This window comes from Capra hircus, chromosome 8 (genome assembly GCF_001704415.2).
Source record: "Capra hircus breed San Clemente chromosome 8, ASM170441v1, whole genome shotgun sequence".
NCBI lineage: Eukaryota > Metazoa > Chordata > Mammalia > Artiodactyla > Bovidae > Capra > Capra hircus.
In genome coordinates, this window is record NC_030815.1 from 7892009 (window position 1) to 7913906 (window position 21898).

At 42.6% G+C, this 21898-nt stretch overlaps 1 protein-coding gene across 1 annotated transcript in view; it reads right to left on the reverse strand.

Annotated features, from left to right (window-relative positions):
• Positions 1-21664, reverse strand: part of MTMR9 (myotubularin related protein 9) — a 63141-nt gene extending 41477 nt beyond the window's left edge. The window contains exon 1 of the mRNA XM_018051842.1: positions 21053-21664. Within this exon, the coding sequence (XP_017907331.1) occupies positions 21053-21234 (182 nt within the window). The 5' untranslated portion in view covers positions 21235-21664. The remainder of the gene's footprint in view (positions 1-21052) is intronic.

Consider the following 21898-nt stretch of genomic DNA (forward strand, 5'->3'; position numbering starts at 1 on the left):
TTTTAAAAAGCAGCCTTATACTGGAAAAAGATGGCGTCTAGGACTTCAACAGCTAGAAAGAAGTCAATGCCGGGCTTCCAAGATTTTAAGGGCAGATACACTCTCTTCTGAGGGGATAATGTGGGTGGTGAATTATAGCTGATGCCAATGCTCATCTACCATTTCCAAAGTCCAAGGGCCCTGAAAAACTGAATCTACTCTGCCTGTGCTCTATAAACGGGACGACAAAGCCTGGATGCCAGCACATCTGTTTACAACAGAGTTTACTGAATACGTTAAGCTCTCTGTTGAGATCCACTGTTCAGAAAGAAAGATTCTTTTCAAAACACTGCCACTCACTGACAAGGCACTTGCATACAATGACATACACGTTGTTTTCATGCCAGTTAACCCAGTGCCCCTTCTGGAGACTGTGGATCTGACTTGATTTTCAAATCTTATTACTTACGAAATACATTTCATTAGACTATAGCTGCCATACATAGCGATTCTTCCAATGGAACTGGGCAAAGTAAATTGAAAACCTCTGGAAAGGATTCACCATTCTAGATGCCATTAAGAATATTCGTGCTTCACGGGAAGAGATCAAAAGATTAACATTAACAGGAGTTTGGAAGGAGTTGATTCTAACCCGTGGACAGTGTTGTCAGGACTTCAGTGGAGGAAGTCACTGCAGATGCGGTGGAAACATTAAGAGAAACAGAAGCCGCCCGTGAGGATGTGAGTGAGCTGCTGTGGCCTCATGCTAAAACTCTAATGGGTAAGGAGCTGAACCAAGTGTTTTCCTGAAACAGAGTCTACCCCCGGTAAAGACTGTTGAGATGACCACAAGGAAGTCTGAATATTACATAAGCTTAGCTGATAAAGCAGCAAGAAGGTTTGAGAAGACTGATTCTAATTTTGAGGAAAGTTCTACTGTGGGGAAAAATGCTATCAAACAGCACTGCACACTTCAAAGAGATTGTTCATGAAAGGAGAGAGTCAATCAATGTGGCAAATTTCTCTCGTCTTATTTTAAGAAAGTGTCAGGGCCACCTCTACCTGCAGCACCCACCACTCTGATGAGTCAGGGTTCATCAGCATTAAGGCAAGACCCGCCACTAGCAAAAAGGTTACAACTCACTGAAGGCTCAGATGATCACTGGCATTTTGTTTAGCAATAAAGTATTTTTAAATTAAAATATAATTTTTTCAGATATAATGCTATTGCACAGTTAACAGACTACAGTACAGTGTATCACAACTTTTATATGCATTTGGAAACCAAAAAATTCACGTGATTTATTGAAGTAGTCTCCAGACCACCAAACACGCAACACCTCTGCTGCGTGGCTGCATTCAACTTTCTTCTCCCTTATTAGTTTAATGAAGGAAGAACCTCATGCCTCCATCATTAAAATTTGAGCCATGAATTACTTAAAATACATATATTAAAAAATTTTAATATATAAAGCCATTCACACTAGGCCAATTCATTTAGTGGAGATTATTAGGAGTCTTACTTCAAAGAATAAGAAAAATAAATCTGTAGTTGATGTATTGTTTGTATAGAGATATTTCTGAAGCATAGGAAAACTATTCATTTCAGATTTTACTTCCTTCCAAATTTGCAACAGTTGATTTCAAAAATAAATATTTTTTTTTCCAGTCTTTAAAACCTATTAACTTGCAATATCTATTCTAAGTCAAGGAAAACTTCAGAGTAAATGCCATGTCTAATCATTTTGTTATCAGTAAGTTTTGAACAAATTTATTTTACCTTTGCTGGGATTTTTGTCTTCCTTTTCCTGCTGTTTTCTTTTGTCTACACTTTTTGATAGTTCTGATTTTCCTTTTGCTTTGCCACCAATTGCCCCAATTCTTCCACATTAAAACTTGTGAATATTCCCTAACTATGATTTCTTATACTGATCCAGAACTGGTAATTTTATTTATACTGCGCCTAATTTAGGAAGAAAACTACAGCTACTCTTCCTGAATTCTGTAAAAACCCCCATGCCCAACATCACTGCACTGTGAATTTGGATAAGTGAAAGTTATCAACATGGGTCAAATCCTTGCAAAGAAAATTCCATCAGATACCCACAACTGATCAACACAGTGGAATGCCTCTTATAAAGTATATTTTGAAAATTCATATTCTTGTCACTTCCACTTCTGGCAAAGTTTGAATTTCAGGGACCATATTTACCGTAGTACCTGAAACAACCAAAACAAGGAGGCAAAATATAAGGAAGAACTGTTTTCAAGACGCTGAACATCAAACAACAATTTTTAAGACATCAAAGAAAGGTCTCTGGGAGATGAGAAACAAGATGAGTCTGATGATTGCCCCAATGTACTGTTTTGAGATTTTCCAAGTTATAGTGTCGGGAGAGAAGATTTGGGTGGGGCTGATAGTCTGAGAAGACCATCTATGTTAGGAAAGAAGGAAATTAATGAAGAAAATTTGGGTCTCAAATTAGTGACCTCAGATTCCACTATACTAGAAATATACCAGCAAGTTGAATCCAAAGCAGAAAATATTAAATAACAAAGACAAGAGTGGAAAAAATTGATGAAAGAGACGAGGGAAGATTGCAGGGAAAAACAAAGCAAAAATGACTGCTTCAAAAGATCATTTAAGAGTGATAATCTTCTAGCCAGGCTGATCAGGAAAAAAGAAAGTCACAATCTAACAATGTCAGAAATGAGAGAGGCTACAATCACATAGACGCCACAGACACTAAAAAATACTAAGGGACTATTAGGAACAATTTTATGCCAATAAATTCACAACGTGAATGATATGGACAAATTCCAAAGAAGACACAAACTACTTAGGATCATTCAAGAACAAATAACCTAGTTAATTCTTTATCTGATAAATAAACTGAAATTTTCATTAAACTGTTTTCCACAAAGAAAACTCCAGTCCTGGGTGGCTTCACTGATGAATTCCATAAAATATTTAAGGAAAAAATACTATCAAGTCAAGAGAAATTCTTCCAGAAAACTGAAGAAGAGACATTTACTTCTCAATTCACACCTAAACTCTGGCATTTTCCTAACACAAAAACCAAAGACACGACGAGACAACTACAGACCGACAGCCCTCATAAACTAGATGCAAAATTTGTAAACAAAACATTAGCAAGGTAAATCCAATAATACATAAAAGGATAATCATGAGTAACTGAGGTTTATTCCAGAAATGCATGGCAGTTTTAACAAAGTAAGTTACTGTATTAAACTGAAAAAGAAAAACCATATGCTCATCTCAACAGATACAGAGAATGCATGGCAAAATCCAACAGCCATTCAAGATTTTAAAATGAAACAAAACAACCCAACTCTCAGCCAACTAAGAACAGCAGTGAACTTCTTCAACCTGAAAAACAGCATTTACCAAAAGCAACTCTACCGCTAAGAGTATACTTAATGGTAAAAGGCTGAATGCTTTCTCACTAACACTGGGAATGATACTAAGATTTCACTCTCACCACTTGTATTCAACACTGTGGAACCAGGGGCTTTCATGGTGGTCCAGTGGTTAAGAGTCTTCCTGGCAATGCAGGGGACACTAGTTCAATCCCCGGTCCGGGAAGATTGCACGTGCTGTGGAACAACTAAGCCCGGGCACCACAACTAGTGAGCCACGCTCTACAGCCTGTGAGCCACGACGCGGAGCCCAAGTGTCACAGCGGCTGACGCCTGAGCGCTCCGGAGCCTCGTGCTCTGCAGCTTCGCGCACTGCAAAGAGAGAGGCCATCACGGTGAGGAGCCTGTGCACAGCACTGAAGAGTAGGCCCCTCTAGCTGCAACTAGAGAAAGCCCATGAGCAGCAACAAAGACCCAGGACAGCCAAATGTGTTTATAAGAAAAGATTTTTTAAAATAAAAACATTGTACTACCAGTTACACTCAGTGCTACAGGGCAAGAAAACAAGGTAAGTGGCATCGAGGTTGGAACGGAAGAAATAACACTGTTTTTAGTTGTAGGTAACAACTGCCTATTAGAAAATCTGAAGAAAATTATTTTTTAAAAAGCTATTCAAGTAAATGAATTTAGTAAAGCTGAAGGATACAAAAATATATAAAAATCAATAGCTTGCATATCAACAGCAGGCGAGTAAGCAAATTATTTGCTCTCTAGAATAAGCTGGCTTCCCAAGTGGCTCAGTAGTAAAGAATCGACCTGCCAAGGAGACTCAAGATCAACCTCTGGGTCAGGAAGATCCCTTGGAGAAGGAAATGGCAACTCACTGCAGTTCTCTTGCCTGGAGAATGTCATGGGCAGAGGAGCCTGGTGGGCCACAGTTCATGGGGTCGCAAGAGTGGGACACGACTAAACAACAACAAAAAACAACAACAAAAGAAATTAGCTGACCTGGAGAGTGGCAAGCCCAAGATGGCAATGCGCCGTAAAATACAGGAGGTTAGAAGCCTGACTGAGACAAATGAGGAATAGGGAGTTGGAACTGTAAAAACGCCACTTGAAATAGCATCAGAATATGAAAGACACAGGAGAATTCTAAGGAATGATGTAAAAGACCTAGAGTGAAAACTATAACACACTGCTGAAGAATATTTGAGACCTAAGCAAGACAAATGGAGTAACAGACTTGTTCATAAGTCAGAATACTCAATATGAAGATGTCAGATGTTAGTTCTCACCAAGTTCATTTGTCAACAGATTCACCACAATCTGGATCAAAATCCCAACTGGCTGGGACTTCCCTAGTGATCCAGGGGTTAAGACTCTGCCTGCCAGTGTGGGGGTGATGGGTTCAACCCTGGTCCAGGGAGATGCCTCCATGCCATGGAACAGCTAGGCCGGCGTGCCACAACTACTTAGGTGAACAGTAACTGCAGCCACGGAGCCAAAAGAGGCTTGCTTCTTGGAAGGAAAGCTATGACAGACCTAGTCAACACATCAAACAGCAGAGACATCACTTTGCTGACAAAGGAACGTATACTCAAAGCTATGGTTTTTCTGATAGTCACATACAGATGTGACAGCTAGACCATCAAGAAGGTGAGTACTAAAGAATTGGTGCTTTCAAGCTGTGGTGCTGGAGAAGACTCCTGAGAGTCCTCTGGTGAGCAAGATCAACCCAGTCAATCCTAGAGGAAACCAGTCCTGAAACTCACTGGAAGGCCTGATGCTGAAGCTGAAGCACCAATACTTTGGCCACCTGTGACGTGAACACCTGACTCATTGGAAAAGTCTCTGATGCTGGGAAAGAATGAAGGCAAAAGGAGAAGGGGGTGATAAAGGATGAGATGGTTAGATAGCATCATCGACTCGATGCACATGAATTTGAGCAAACTCTGGGAGATACTGAAGGACAGGGGAGTCTGGCATGCTGCAGTGCGTGGGGTCCCCAAGAGATGAACATGACTTAAGGACAGAACAACAGCAACACATTAAAGGATCATACACCATGCTCAAGTGAAGTTTATCCCAAGAATGCACGCATTCTTCAAAACACACCAACCAATCAACTTGACATACCATGTCAACAGATGAAAGAATAAAGATCACATGGTCGTTTCAACAGATCCAAAAAAAGCTTCTTGACAAAGTTTAACACCCATTTATGATAAAAAAAAAAACTCCACAAAATGGGCACAGAGGGAACCGACCTCAACATAACAAAGACCATATATGACAAACCCACAGCAAACACCATTCTCAATGGTGAAAAACAGGAATGAAAGCATTTTCCCTAAGATCAGGAGCAAGACAAGGATGTCCGCTCTCACCACTTATTCAACCCAGTCTTGGAAGTCCTGGCTCCAGCAATCAGAGAAGAAAAAGAAATAGAAGGAACACAAATTGGAAAAGAAGAAGTAAAACTGTCACTGTTTGCAAATGACATGTTACTATCCACAGAAAATTCTAAAGATTCCACCAGAAAACTACTGGACCTCATCAATGAGTTTGACAGTTTCAAGATACAGAAGTAATGCACAGGGCTTCTCACAGACAGATGATGAACGCACGGCAAGTGAGAGTAAGGAAGCAATCCCATTTACCATCACAACAAAGGAGTGCAATACCCACGAATAAATCTGCCTAAGGAAAGAAAAGACCGGTACTCAGAAAACCACAGAATACTGATGAAAGAAATGAAAGCGGACACAAACGGGTGAAAAAATATACCATGACTGATGCCGAAGAATTGATGCTTCTGAACTGTGATGTTGAAGACTCTGGCGAGTTCCTGCACTGCAAGGAGATCGAACCTGTCAATTCTGAAGGAAATCAGTCCTGAATATTCATTGGAAGGACTGACTGATGCTGAAGCTCCAATACTTTGGCCACCTGATGCCAAGAACTGACCCATTATAAAAGACCCTGATGCTGGGAAAGATGGAGGGCAGAGGAGAAGGGGACGACAGAAGATGAGATGGCTGGATGGCATCACCGACTCAATGGACACGAGTTTGAGCAAGCTCTGGGAGTTGGTGATGGACAGGGAAGTCTGGCGTGCTGCAGTCCATGGGGTGGCAAAGAGTTGGACTCAACTGAGCGACTGAACTGAACTGCTACTACCCAAAGCCATCTACAGATTCAATGCAATTTCTATCAAAATTAATGGCAGTCTTCAGAGAATTAGAACAAAAAAAATTTACAATTTGTAAGGAAACACAAAAGACCCCGAATAGCCAAAGCAAAGTTGAGAAAGGAAAACAAGAGGTGGAGGAATCAGGCTCTGCAATTTCAAACTACGTTACAAAGCTACAGTGATCAACAGTACAGTCCTGGCACAAAAACAGAAATATAGACCAATGGAACAAGATAGAAAGCCCAGCCAAGCTCGTGTGATCACCTGATCTATAACAAAGGAGGCAAGAATATACAATGGAGAAAAAACAGCCTCTTCAACAAGTGGTGCTGGGAAATCTGGACAGCGGGAATGATATTAGACCACTCCCTAACACCATACACAAAAATAAACTTAAAATGGATTAAAGACCTGAATGTAAGATCAGAGACTACAAAACTCTTAGATGAAAACAGAAAAAAAATCACTCTTTGACATAAATCATAGCAAGATCTTTTTTGACCCACCTTCTAGAATAATGAAAATAAAAACAAAAAATAAATAATTGAGACCTAATTAAACTTAAAAGCTTTGGCACAACAAAAGAAACCATAAACAAGAAGACAACCCTCAAAATGCGAGAAAGCTTTGCAAACAAAGCACTGACAAAGGATTAATCTCCTAATATACAAACAGCTAATGGAGCGCTCTCTCTCTATATATATATATATAAAATAATCCAATAAAAATGGGCAGAAGACCTAAACAGACATCTCTCCAAAGAAGACATACTGATAGCTAACAAACACAAGAAAAGATGCTCAACATCACTAATTATTAGAGAAATAGAAATCAAAACTACAATAAGGCATAACACCTCACGTCAGCCAAAACGGCCATCTTCAAAAAAATCTACAAACAATAAATAATGCTGGAGAAGGTGTGGAGAAAAGGAATGCCCTTACAGTGTTGGTGGGAATTGGCACAGCCACTGTGGAGAACAGTATGGAGGCTCCTTAAGAAACTAAATACAGACCTACCATATGACCCAAGAATCCCACTATTAGGCATATACCCTAAGAAGAACATAACCCAAGAAAACATGAAGTATCCCAAGGTTCGTGCAGGTGCAGCCCTGTTCACAACAGCCAGGACATGGAAGCAAACAGGATGGCCATCGAGAGATAAACGTATACAGATGGCGTGGCGCAAATAAACAAGGGAGTGTTACTCAGCCAGAAGGTGGAATGGAACTGAGTCAGTTCTGTTAAGGTGGAGGAACCTAGAGCCTGTCGCACAGAGTGACCCGAGTCAGAAACAGGAAAACACACCCTGAATATTAAAGCACATACAGGGAATCTGGAAAAATGGTACTGCTGGACTATTTGCAGGGCAGGAACAGAGGCGCAGACGGAGAATGGCCTTGTAGACACAGCCGGGCGGGGCAAAGGGGGACAAATTGAGAGAGCAGCACTGATGTATACATGCTCTCGTGTGTAAAACTAGCCAGCAGGAAGCTGCCCTGAAGCCCAGGGAGCGCAGCTCAGTGCTGCTCTGCGATGACCCTGGGCAGGCTGGGGGTGGGAGGGGACGGTAGAGGGGATAGGTGGGGTGGGGGGGAGGGGAGGGGGGAGGGAGGGTCCAACGGTGAGGGGGCACAGGTATACATATGGCTGACTCACGCTGTACAGCAGTAACTAACACAACATTGTAAAGCAATTATATTCCAGTAAACAAAAAATAAATACAAAACAAACGAGAAATAAAATTCACGTGGAGGAAGCCTCTGGTGGCCCAAGGTTAGGGTGTCGTGCTTTCACTGCAGCAAGTGCAGGCTGAAGCCCCGGCTGGGGAACTGAGATCCTACCAGCTGCACTGCGCACCCAAAAATAAGTAAGTAAATTAAAACAGATTCACGAGGAAATGCACAGGACTTCAAATAACCAAAGCAACTATGAGTAAGAACGAAACTGGATATCTAACACTGCCTAATCCAAAGATCCTTTAACATCGTGGCAGCAATGGCATCAAACAGACCAACACAACAGAGAAGAAAGTCTAGAAATATATTCACTTACATACGGACAAAGGAGTGCGAAACAATTCACTGAAGAAAGGGCAGGCTTTCCAAGAAATGGTGCCACAACACTGAGATAGCAATACGGAAAAAAGACTTTGGATCTTTATAAGAACCATACACAAAGCCAACTAAAAATGAACCATATATCCAAAACCCTAAAACTATAAAGCTTCTAAAAGAAAACATGGGAGAAAACCTTTGTGACCTTTGGTTAGGCAAAGCTTTCTTAGATTAGATATTATGAGCCCAGTCTACAAAAGAACTATAAATTGTATGTCTTTAGATGTTTGCTCTCTGAAAGACAAAGTTAAAGAGAATAAAAAGACAAACCACGGATTGAGAGAAAACATTTGTGAATCTTATATTTGATAAAGGACTTGTACCACAATACACTTAAAAACAAACAAAAACCTCATAACTCAGGAAAAGCAAAGGACTCTGGAAGACAGTGGAACCAGAAGAAGAAAGAAATCTCTCTTCCCACCTGGATAACAACTGCACTGCTGGAATCCCTCTGTGTAACTACTCTGGAACCCTCATGTCTGTTAAGCTTCCAGGGAGAGACTTGGATAATAAACTGCAGTTAGTTTTGGGTAAATTCAGCTCTTAGTAGAAGAGCAGCTACCCATTCCCCAGCCCTAGCCCAGTGGCAGGCAGCCGTGCACGTGTTCCTAGAGCAACACTTTATAGGAGCCAAGACGGGAAGAGAGGGCCCTGTTCTTCAAACACCAGAGACCTGTGCTGTGGTCGCTGACTGCTGATTCTGATCACAGAGGTGCAGAGAGGCAGGCAGCCACTGTTGTTGCGATTTCTGCCGCTGTCCTAAGCTGCCCCCACCTCCAGTCGATAACTTCCGGTGGATTTAGACAGTCGGCTCGCTCCTCACTTCTCTTCATTCTTCACTTCTCCTCTTTCAGGAACCAGACATTAAAGATCAGGACATTTGAAAACAACTGTACATTTAGGGAAAATTAAGAAGTAACTGTGACTGAACAAACCCAGGCTCAGCAAAGACCTGAGAAAATCTTAACTTTATACCTCAGGCTGATCCTTGGCATAGAGACATCCCATAACAGTCAAAAAAACAAAAACAAAAGAAACCCCCCAAAACAAAAAACATCAAATCCCAAGGAAGAGGGAAAATCTGATTTCCAGAGGCACCACATTATTAGGTTCAAATGTCCAGTGTTGAGCAGAGGAAAAAAAATCACAACGCAGAGAAATAAGCAGAAGAGCACAGCCTGTTCAAAAGGTGACTATAAATCAACAGAAACTGTCTCTGAAAAAGACTTGATGGGAGATGATGTATTAGACAAAGACTAAAATAACAGTCTTAAAGATGCTCAAAAAGCTTAAGGAAAATGTGGGTAAAGTCAAGAATATAATGTGTGAACAAAACGGAAACATTGATAAAAGAGATAGAAAACCTAAAAGGAAACCAAAAAATTCTGGAGCTTAAAAGTTTTAAGAACTGAAATGAAAAGTTCACAAGAGGGATTCAAAAGCAGATTCCCAAGAGGCAGGTGACAAAAATTAGCAAACTTGAACATTAGAAGATAAGACAATGGAAATCATCAAGTGTGAAGAACAGAAAGAAAAAAGATTCAAGAAAAATGAACAGAACCTAAGAGACCTATCAGATACCAACAGGCCAACCAACACACAGAGTGGGCGTTACAGAGAGAAAAGACAGAGAAAAGGCAGAGAGAACATCTGCGAAAACAATGGCTGAAAGTTTCTCAGATCTGCTGAAAGCTGTGAATATGAACAAGAAGCTCAGTGCAGTCCAAGTGAGACTGACTCAAAGAGACCCACAACAAGAGCTCAAGAACACTGGACCCAGAAGACAGGTGGCTGATATATTCATAAAGGAAAAACTATCAACTACATATCTGATAGCCTGCAAAACTGTCCTTCAAAAGTGAGGGAGAAATTAAGGCATTCCCAGATAAACAAAAGCTGAGGGAGTCTCTGACCACTAGACCTGCTCTACAAGAAACGCTCATGGGAGTCCGGCAAAGGGAAATGAAAGGGCACTAGACAGTAGCTTGAAGCTGTATGAAGAAATAAGATTTCAAAAAGGTAAATACATGGGCCACTATAAAGGTAGTATTACTATAACCATGGCCTGTAACTGCATGTTTTATTTTATACACGATTTAAGAGACTAATAACTTTTTAAAGAAATAGATTATGCCCTCAGGCTCAAAGCATAAAGACATAATTTTATGACCTTCATGGAAAGGGATGGGGACAGAGCTATAAAGGAGTGGACTTTTTGTATTTTTTGAAGTGGTTGGTATAAATTCAAATTAAGAGTATTTTAACTGTAGGATGTTAAATTTAATCCCCATGGTAACCAAAAAGAAAACAGCTACAGAATAAACACAGAAGTAAGTGAAAAAATTTTAAACATTTCATTGCCATAAAATCAACTACACACCATAAAAGACATTAACGCAGGAGATGAGGGGCCAAAAAAGCTCTAAGGCACATACAGAACAAACAGCGCAATGACAAAAATTAACCGAAATGCAAGAGGGTGAGACTCTTCAATTAAAGGACAGATATTGACAGAGTGGATAGAAACATATGATCCAACTATATGCTCTCATAAGAGACACACTTGTGATCCAAAGACACAGACAAGCTGAAATTGAAGGGATGGTGGAAAAAGATATTCCAAGCAAACAACAACCAAAAGACAGCAAGGAAAGACTTTACTAATGTTAGAAAAAATAGTTTATAAATCGAAGATGGTTATAAGAGACGAGGGACATTATGTACCAATAAAAGGTTCAGCACAACAGGAAAGTATAACAGTTATAAACATTCACACATCTGATGAAGAGCAAACGTATGAAGCAGAATCTCATAGAAGTAAATGGAGTAGTTCTACAGTAATAGGCACCTTAATGCCTCACTCACAATAATGGACAGAACAGACATATATATAAGGAAACAGCGGACTTAATACAATAAGCTAACTTTAAACTAACTAGACCTAGCAGATATACACACGCTACCCAACAGGACACACACACACACACACAGAAAATTTTCCAGGACAGACTGTATATGAGGCCACAGAGCAAGTCTCAAGATATTTACAAAGACAGATATGGCGGCTTTCCTGGCAGTCCAGTGGGTAAGACTTTGCCCTTCCATTGCAGGGGGCGTGGGTTCAGTCCCTGGTCGGGGGAGCTAAGATCCTGCATGCCACAGAATGTGGTCAAAAAAAAGATAGACTTTATACAAAGTGTCTTCTCTGACCATATGGGATGAAGTCAGAAATCAGTAACAAAACCCAAGCCTCAGTAAATTTCAGAAAACTGAAATCATATCAAGCATCTTTCCTAACCACAATCCTATGAGATTAGGTATCAACTACAGAAAAGAAAAAAAAAAAAAACTGTTAAAATAAAAAAAGACATATGGAGGCTAAATAATATCCCTGTAAATTACCAAGAGATCGCTGATGAAATCAAAGAGGAAATAAAGAAGTACTAAGAAACAAATGACAACAAAAACACAATGATCCAAAACCTATGGACTGCAGAAAAAGCAGTTTTAAGAGGGAATTTTATAGAATACAACCCTACCTCAATAAAAATATCAAATAAACATCCTAGCCTTACACCTAAAGCAATTAGAAAAGGAAGTACCCTTCTCAAAAAAAAAGTTAGTAGAAGGAAAGAAATCATGAAGATCATGGCAGAAATAAATGGAAAAGAAATGAAGAAAACAACAGCAAAGATCAATGAAACTGAAAGCTGTTTTTCTGAGAAGATAAACAAACTAGATAAACCATCAGCTAGACTCCCTAAGGAAAACAGGAGCGACTCCAATCAGTAAGCTCAGAAATGTGAAAAAGGGGATTACAACCAACACTGCAAAATACAAGGAACCCTAAGAGACTGCTTTGAGCAATTATGTGCCAATACGGACAACTTGGAAGAAATGTATAAATTCTTAGAAAAGTACAACCTTCTCAGACTGAACCAGAAAGAGAAAACACGAACAGATCAGTCATAAGCACTGAAATCAACACTATGGTCAGGACTTCTCTGGTGGTCCAGGGGTTAAGACTCGCACTCCCAATGCAGGCAGCCAGGGGTTCGAACCCTTATCAAGAACTAGATCCCACATGCTGCAACCAAGACCCAATTGAGACAAATGAATAATTTTAAAAAAAAGCTATGATCAAAAATCTTCCAACAAACAAAAGCACAAGCCCAGATTGCTTCCCAGGAGAATTCTCTTAATATCAAACATTCAAAGAAGAGCTAACACCTATTCTTAAACTCTTCCCAAAAACTGCAGACAAAAGAAAACTTCCAAACTCGTTCTAGTAGGCCACCATTCCCCTGATACAGAAACCAAAGATATCACACACAAAAAAGAAAATTACAGGCCAATATCACTGATGAACATAGATGCAAAAATCCTCAAACAGAATCCAACCAGCAAACAGAATCCAACATCACATTAAAAAGGATCATCCACCATAATTAAGTGGGGTTTATCTCAGGGTTGCAAGGATTCTTCAATATACATGAATCAATCCACGTGACATACTGTATTAACAAACTGAAAGATAAAAACCGTATGATAATATTTTGATAGATGCAGGGAAAGACAAAATTGAACACCCAGTTATGATTAAAACTGTCTAGAAAGTGGGCATGGAGGGAGTCTACCTCAACATAAGCAAGGCCATACACAACAAACCCACAGCAAACAACTTGCTCGATGGTGAAAACCTGAAAGCATTTCCCCTAAGATGAGGAAGACACAAGAGTGCGGCTTCTTGCCACTGTTATAACATGGTCTTGGAAGTCCTAGCCATGGCAATCAAAGAGAAAGAAATAAAAAGAACACAAACTGAAAAAGAAGAAGTAAAACTGTCACTGTTTGCAAATGACATGATACTATACATAGAAAATCCTAAAGATGCCACCAGAAAACTATCAGAGCTAATCAATGAATTTAATGCAGTCACAGGATGCAAAATTAATACACAGAAATCCCTTGCATTCTTATGCACTAACAATGAAAGCTCACAAAGAGAAATTAAGGAAACAATCCCATTTATTATTGCAACAAAAAGAATAAAATATCCAGGAATAAACCTACCTAGGGAGACAAAAGCCTGTACACAAAAAAGTATAACACAATCGTGACCGAAATCAAAGACAACACACACAGATGGAGACACAGCCCGTGTTCTTGGACTAGGAGAATACTGTGAAAACAGCTATACTACCCAAGGCAATCTACACATCCAACTCCGTCACTATCAAACTACCAATGGCATTCGTCACAGATCCAGAACAGAAAACTTTACAGTTTGTATGGAAACCCTGAAGAGCCAAAGCGATCTTGAGAGAGAAGAACAGAGCTGCGGTAATCAAGCTTCCTGGCTTCAGACTATACTACAAAGCTATAGTAATCAACAGAGTACAGTAATAGCACAAAAACAGAAATATCAACGTAGAGAAATAAGCCCAGAGATAAACCCATGCACCTATGGGCACCTTATCTCTGACAAAGGAGGCAAAAATATACAACGGAGGAAAGAGCTTCTCTTCAATAAATGGTGTTGGGAAAACTGGACAGCTACATGTAAAAGAATGAAATGAAAACACTTTCTAAAACTCTACTCAAAAATAAAATCTAAATGGATTAAAGAACTAAATATAAGGCCAGATACTATAAAACTCTTAGAGGGGAAAAAAAAAAAAAAGACAGAACACTCTTTGACATAAATCACAGCAAGATCCCCTTGACACACACCTTCTAGAGTAATGAAAGCAAAAACAATAAACAAATAGGATCTAATTAAACTTAAAAGCTTTTGCACAGCTAACTGCTAAGTCACTTCAGTCGTGTCCGATTCTGTGCGACCCCATAGACGGCAGCCCACCAGGCTCCCCCCGTCCCTGCAATAGCCGGGACACAGAAGCAACCTAGATGTCCACCAACAGGTCAATGCACAAAGAAGATGTGTACACATACGCGATGGAGCACTACTCAGCCGTAAAAAGGAATGGAATTGGGTCACCGTAGTGATGCGGATGAGCCTAGAGTCTGTCATACTGAGCGGAGTAGGCCAGGAAAGAGAAAAACGAATACCGCATATTAATGCATATATGCAGAATCTAGAAAAACGGTACCTGTTCGCAGGGCAGGAACAGAGATGCTGATGTAGAGACTGAATTTTTGCACACAGCAGGGGGAAAGAAAGGGTGGGACAAACTGAGAGTACAACCGATACACGTGCACTGCCAGTGTAAAACAGACAGCTAGCAGAAAGCTGCCAATAACACAAGGGGCTCAGCTCGGTGCGCTGCCAAGACCTAGAGGCGTAGGGTGGGGGCGGAGGAAGACTCTAGAGGGAGGGGGACACACAGATACTTAGAGCTGATTTATGTTGTTGTTCAGCAGTAATTAAGACAATATTGTAAAGCAATTATACTCCAAATAAAAACTCTCAAATTGTGAAAATTAATACATTTTTAAATAACCAACAGAGCAAAGAACAAATCACAAGGGAAATTATAAAGTACAGACAGAAATGTGAAAACAAAAACACAATATTATAAAACTTATGGGATGCAGCCAAAGCTTTATATATTACATATACATATATGCATAAAGCCCCTTGATGTATGAGAAAATCAGTCAAGGGTAGGCTGTTAGACGATGGTTTTAGGAAAACTGGCTTGCTGGATGCAGGAAAAAAACAAAGTTGGATTCTTATCACACTTGAAATGAATGTAGAATCAAAATGGATTAAAGATCTAAAAATGAAGGGTAAAACTATAAAGCTAATATGGAGGAAAATCTAGGAGAATATCCTAGTATGAGGAAGGACTTAAGTAACACTTAAAAAGCACAAACCACAAAATATTGAAAGATTTTGCATTAAAATCAAAGACTTCTCTTTAACAAAGGGCACCAACCAAGAGTCAACAAATGGGTGAGACATATGGAGAAGATATTTGTAATGTCTAAGTGAAAAATTAATATCTACAGAATAGATAAGGAACTGGCCAGAAAAGAAAAAAAAAAAACAACAACCCAGTTTCTAAAAGTGGGCCAAGGAAATTCACAGGCAGTTCACAGAAAGGAGAAAAAAAATTAATGATTTGCTAACAAATCATTGCCCTTCTATAATCTATTTTCTGCCAGCAACCAGAATCATCTTCTAGAAGTCTATCAAATGCTACACTTTCAAGGTTTCAGCTCTCCAAGGCTCCCCATGAAAACCACCCCAGGGGGCACATCAGGCCCTACCCAGCCTGGCCACTGCTGCAGTGCCTGCCGGCTCCCTGCGCGCACTGCCCCCCTGCCCCACTGGCCTCTCTCCTTCCTCCGGCGCGCCAGCCATGGCCCTGTCTCAAGTCTCCGCATGCACACTCCACTGAGAAACACTTACTCACTGGCAACGAGAGAAGCACACATAAAGCAAGAGACACCATTTCCCAGTCATCACACTGGCACAAAGCTGAAGGAGAACAATGCCGAGCGTTGGCAGGAACACGGTAGAAATAAGAATCATGGTGGCAGGGGGCAAAGTGGAACAGGCCTTTTGGAGAGTCATCCGGCGTGCTCTGTGAGGTGGCCCGCGCATTGGCTTTCTGGCTGAGCCCACCCTAGGCACGGTCTCAGAGAAACTCAGCTGAAGACTAAAGGGACCTGAGTGAGGACGTTTACCAGAGCTGCTAGATTGTAGGGAGCTGGAGATTATCTAGAGGGTGCGATAAGTGAACCACTGGAGGCACTTTGCATGGTGGGCTACGTTCATGGGGTCACAAACAGTCAGACACAACTGAGCGACTAAGCCCAGCACAGCACAGGCCCTCTGGAATCTAACACCGGGATCAGAAGCAGTGAGACAGACGTACATGCAGCAACACGAAGAGAACTCGGAAAAAGAGTACTGAGTTAAAACGCTGACAAACAGAACAAGGTCTAGGACATAATCCTACTTCAGTAAATCAAACTCCCACGTGCACACGTGTGCACACCCACACACCAGTGCTCTATAGTCTACAGTGATAGACACCTATCTGAGGGCAAGCTGCAGCACTGGACATGGTTGCCTGTAGTGCTTGAGGACAAAGTGGAAAGAGAGAAAATCAGGGCTGCAGAAGACCAACAAAAGCAAAAAAGACTTTGCAATGAGCCAGTCGTGAAAACGGTGAGCCATCAACCGACGAGGAGTAACCCAACTTTCTACCATAAAAACAAAAGACATACTATAATTGTGAACCTTGTGTACAACCTTGGCTGCGGAAGGGATTAAATAAAATTCTGTGAGCGCTGTACACGAACATATTCTACCAGCACGTCAAACATTCAAATATACTGGATCTGAGAGGGGCTTTCTTCCTCACGGGAAAACACTGAGGTTCGGGGAGGTTAAGCGGTTCGCCCAAGGACACCTAACTAATGAGAGGCAGGGCGGAAGGAGTCCGTTTCACTCCCGCTCTTCCTCTCACATCCCATTTACAAACTCACAGCAGCTAAAGCTTCGAAATACATCCAGGACTTCCCTGGTGGTTCAGTGGTTAAGAAGCGGCCTTCCACTGCAGGGGACACGGCTTCCATACCTGGTCTGGGAGGATTCCAAGCGCCACGGAGCAGCTAACCCTAAGCGCTGCAGCTGCTGAAGCCCCTGTGCCCGAGAGCCCACGCTCCACAGCAGGAGGAGCCACGGGGCGGAGGAGCCAGGGCTCCGCAACCAAGAGGAGCCCGTGGGCAACAGTGAAGACCCAGTACGGCCCAACATTAACAAATCAATTAAAATACCCCTCAAACCTGACCACGGTTGATCACACTACTTCTGCTTCCACTTATATGTCAGCATCATCTTTCACCTGAACTACCCAACCGTCTACCTGGGCCTTCTGCTTCCACTCTTGCCCTTCTGCCATCCGTTTTCTGCCAATGACCAGAATCATCTTCTAGAAATCTATCAGCTGCTACACTTTCATGCTTTCAGCTCTGCAAGGCTTCCCATGAAAACCATCACAGTGGCATCTCAGCCCCCGCGTGATCTGGCCACTGCTGATCCCTGCAACCACAGTTTCTCTGGGTGCCCAGTGCCCTATCCCGTGCTCACTGCCCTCCTGCCACACTGGCCTCTTTGTTCTCCCTCCCACAGGCCAGCCGCGCTCCTGTCTCAGGCCTCTGTATTTGCATTCCCTTTGACTGGAGCTTGGCTGGAACGCACCTTCCTCGGATACTCAGTGCAGGCTTCCTCCCTTCATTAATTCAAAAGTCGCTAGTCCTCTCGAACATTCCTTCTAAACACACTGCCTCCAGGCACTCTCCATCCTCACATCTGACTTTTTTTCCTTCCTGGCACTTACTACCTGACACTGTTACATATTTATTTGTTGATTTATTTGAATGCCCATCTCCTCCCCAGTATACAGGCTCCTCCTCTGTCTCAGCCACTACTGCATGTCCACAGCCCAGGCAGTGCTCACCATACAGAAGACACAAGGAAGTAACTCTTCTCTGAAAGCAACAACTCAACAAAGGCGGATCTTACCACCTAGCTCACGCGCTTTCCATTACATCATGCTGCTGCCCAGGTAAACGTGTGTGCAATCTGTCATTTCTCGAAGGAGTAAAAGGTCCTTATCGTAAACACTCATTTAAGCCCAACCAGGCCCAGCATGTGGTAAATGCTAGGTAAATATCAGATGACAAAACAGAAAACAAACCACAGGAAGAGATAAAACAGAAAGAGAAGAGCTGACAGCAGGGAGAAACTCCGATTTGTATTCTGTGTCACCACTCTCCACTCAGGGGTTAAGCCTTTTATTTCCTAAGTGCCTATCTGCCCATGCCACAGATAGGAGCTTTGATGGAGATAAAAATTAACCAAATTCCTGCCCTGGCTTCAAGGAGCTAACACATACGTAACTACCAAAACACAGATTTTTCCAAATATTTATGAGAGAGGTATAAAGAGCTATAGGGTTTCAAGGGGAGGAGGGTTACTTTTAGCTGTGGGAAGCGAGCGGCAGACTGAAACGGTTACACTGAGTACGGATGGGTGAACAACGGCTGGATGATAGCCTATAAACCTCCTGCAAGGCAAGAGCTATATTTTATTCATCGCGCTGTCTGTAATGTTTCACAAAATGTCGGAAACATAAGGCATTCAATGAACGTTTAACAAATTTGGGAGGTGCAAGCATTCAAGGCAGAAGGAAGCGCGTCAGTAAAATACAGACGTGAGAGAATGCAGGACACGGATGAACCAAAATGAAAAGTGTGGACTGACTGGTCAAACGGGTTCAGGAAAAAGAATGGCAAGAACTGAACAGGGAAAAGTAGATTAGGGCTAGAACGAGGACTGCCATACACGACAGACTAAGGGGTCTGCCCTGGGGGCTCGGCTACAAAGAATCTGCCTGCCATGCAGGAGATGAGGGCTCCATCCCTGGGTCTTCAAGATCCCAGGAGAAGGAAACGGCAATCCACTCCAGTATTCTTGCCTGAGAAATCTCATGGACAGAAGAGCCTGGTGGGCTACAGTCCACGGGGTTGTAAGAGTCGGACTTGACTGAGTGACTGACCACCACCACCATAAAGGCAAAAAAGGAACACTGAAAACTTTTACACAGGAGGTGATCTCAGGAGTCAAACAGGAGTCTGCTGCTTGAAAATAAATCTATCATCATTTTACTCATATTGTTTAACTTTTCCTATCAGAAATAATTTTCTTTTAAGGCATAACCACTTTGGGAATCTCCTCCACCTCCAAATTCTGCTGCTGCTGCTAAGTCGCTTCAGTCGTGTCCGACTCTGTGAGACCCCATAGATGGCAGCCCACCAGGCTCCCCCATCCCTGGGATTCTCCAGGCAAGAACACTGGAGTGGGTTGCCATTGCCTTCTCCAATGCATGAAAGTGAAAAGTGAAAGTGAAGTTGCTCAGTCGTTTCTGACTCTTTGCAACCCCATGGACTGCAGCCCACCAGGCTCCTCCGCCCATGAGATTTTCTAGGCAAGAGTACTGGAGTGGGGTGCCATTGCCTTCTCCAAAATTCTCCTGAGAACTAACCAAAAAAACTATTGTCATTCATTTATACTTTAGTCTAAGTTGAATGACCAAATTATCTTCTGGCTAAAGTACACAAAACCATTGGGGAAATGGTAATTTTGACTACAGATGAACTATAACTTTTAGCCTCTTGAGACACTACCCTGGAAAGAGAGCCTGGGGTGCAAAAAAAAAAAAAAAAAAAAATCAATTAATCAATACCTTTGTTTAAGAGCCTATTCTGTTCTTTGCAAAAGCACAGAGAGTAAAGAAAATAAAACACATTCTAATCTTCCAAAAGACGCTTACTCCTTGGAAGAAAAGTTATGACCAACCTAGATAGCATATTAAAAAGCAGATATGTTACTTTGCCAACAAAGGTCCATCTAGTCAAGGCTATGGTTTTTCCAGTGGTCATATATGGAGGTGAGAGTTGGACTGTGAAGAAAGCTGAGCACCGAAGAATTGATACTTTTGAACTGTGGTGCTGAAGAAGGCTCCTGAGAGTCCCTTGGACTGCAAGGAGATCCAATGAGTCTATCCTAAAGGAGATCAGTCCTGGGTGTTCATTGGAAGGACTGATGTTGAAGCTGAAACTCCAATACTTTGGCCACCTCATGCAAAGAGTTGACTCATTGGAAAAGACCCTGATGCTGGGAGGGATTGGGGGCAGGAGGAGAAGGGGACGACAGAGTATGAGATGGCTGGATGGCATCACCGACTCGATGGCCATGAGTTTGAGTGAACTTCGGGAGTTGGTGACGGACAGGGAGGCCTGGCATGCTGTGATTCATGGGGTTGCAAAGAGTCGGACACGACTGGGCGACCAAACTGAACTGAACTGAACTGAATCTTCCAAAATGAGAAGTCTTAAGTTGATGATCCAGAAGATAAGAAAGAAGGAGAAATATGATAAACTGAACATTTCCGAGAGGAGGGGAGAAGGGTTTGTGGAATTTAGACACTATATACTGAATTCTTTCAGTTTTCCTCAAAAGTTGCAAGTAAAGACTTTGTAATCACATTCACTCACTTCATGAACTATGATGGGCAATTAACATTCAAGGCATATGATGGTGCAAGGAAAAGAAATTTAAAATGAAAACGTTGCAAATCCACCCAAATGGTGTTATGTACCAAAAATGATAATCACGGTAACAGCCATACGGTAACCCAATCAGAATGAATGGAAACCCGGTATCTCAACTGGATGGTTTCAGCTTTCTAAAACTCAAACCCTCAGTCCAGGCCAGAGCGAGGGTCGTTCTGCTGACTGGTTGGGCGAGGGGACACCAGGAAAACGCTAGGACGGGTTTCCGCAGACAAGCATCTGAGCTGCGCGCAGAACAGGGGATGGACGGGACCAGCACTCACCGCTTGTCGATGGCGTCGATGTTTGAATGGAGAAGCCACAGCTCCTCTGTGTTGTCCTGCCGGGAGGAGAGGATCAGGTGGTGGCCAGTCAGACACAAGGTCCCCTCGACGGGCGGATAGAAAGGGCGATGCAGCACCACATTGTCCACCCGAGGGGTCTTGATCAGCTCAGCAAATTCCATGTTGTCCAGCGGCCGGAGCCAGAGGACTGCGGAGTCCCAGAGGCGCAAAACGGTTCCACCGCTCCTGGGCTGGAGGCACTGATCCCGCGCCCAGCTGGCAGCAGGGGCGGGACCCGGGCTCGGAGGCCGCGCCCCGCCCCAGGCTGGGGTGGGCGCGGCGAGGCCTCTGGCCACTGTCACTGGCCCGGGGAAGGCCCGGGCTGGGCCAGGCTGGGCGCCTCTCCAGCACCTCTAAGTAACCTCAGGCCCAGGACTTGGGCAAAAAGAACGCTCTGCGACAGGCCCAGCCGCTGCCGCCTCCACCTTGAGATCTGGCTTCGGGTAGCCAGGCTGAGAGAAGGAGAAGGCCGCCCAGGGCCACTTTCCAAGTCCAAGACGCTAAGCACTCCTGGCGGAAGTAGCTACTCACAGCGGGAACTTAAAGCAACTCCGGGCGGAAGCGACGGACTGAAAACAGGAAAGACGGGACAGTCCGACGCAGAAATTGGTCCCCACCTAGGTGCGAAGAGAATGTCTCCGGAAGTAAAGCAGGAGTCGAATATTTGTGTTCCTAGCAGAAAAAGCTCTGCCTGTATGCCCTCTGCTTCGCCCGCTACTCTTACAAATATTCCATAAGAGAAAATGCAGGAGAAAAAGGAACGACGAGAGGAGGTTCCTGACCTGC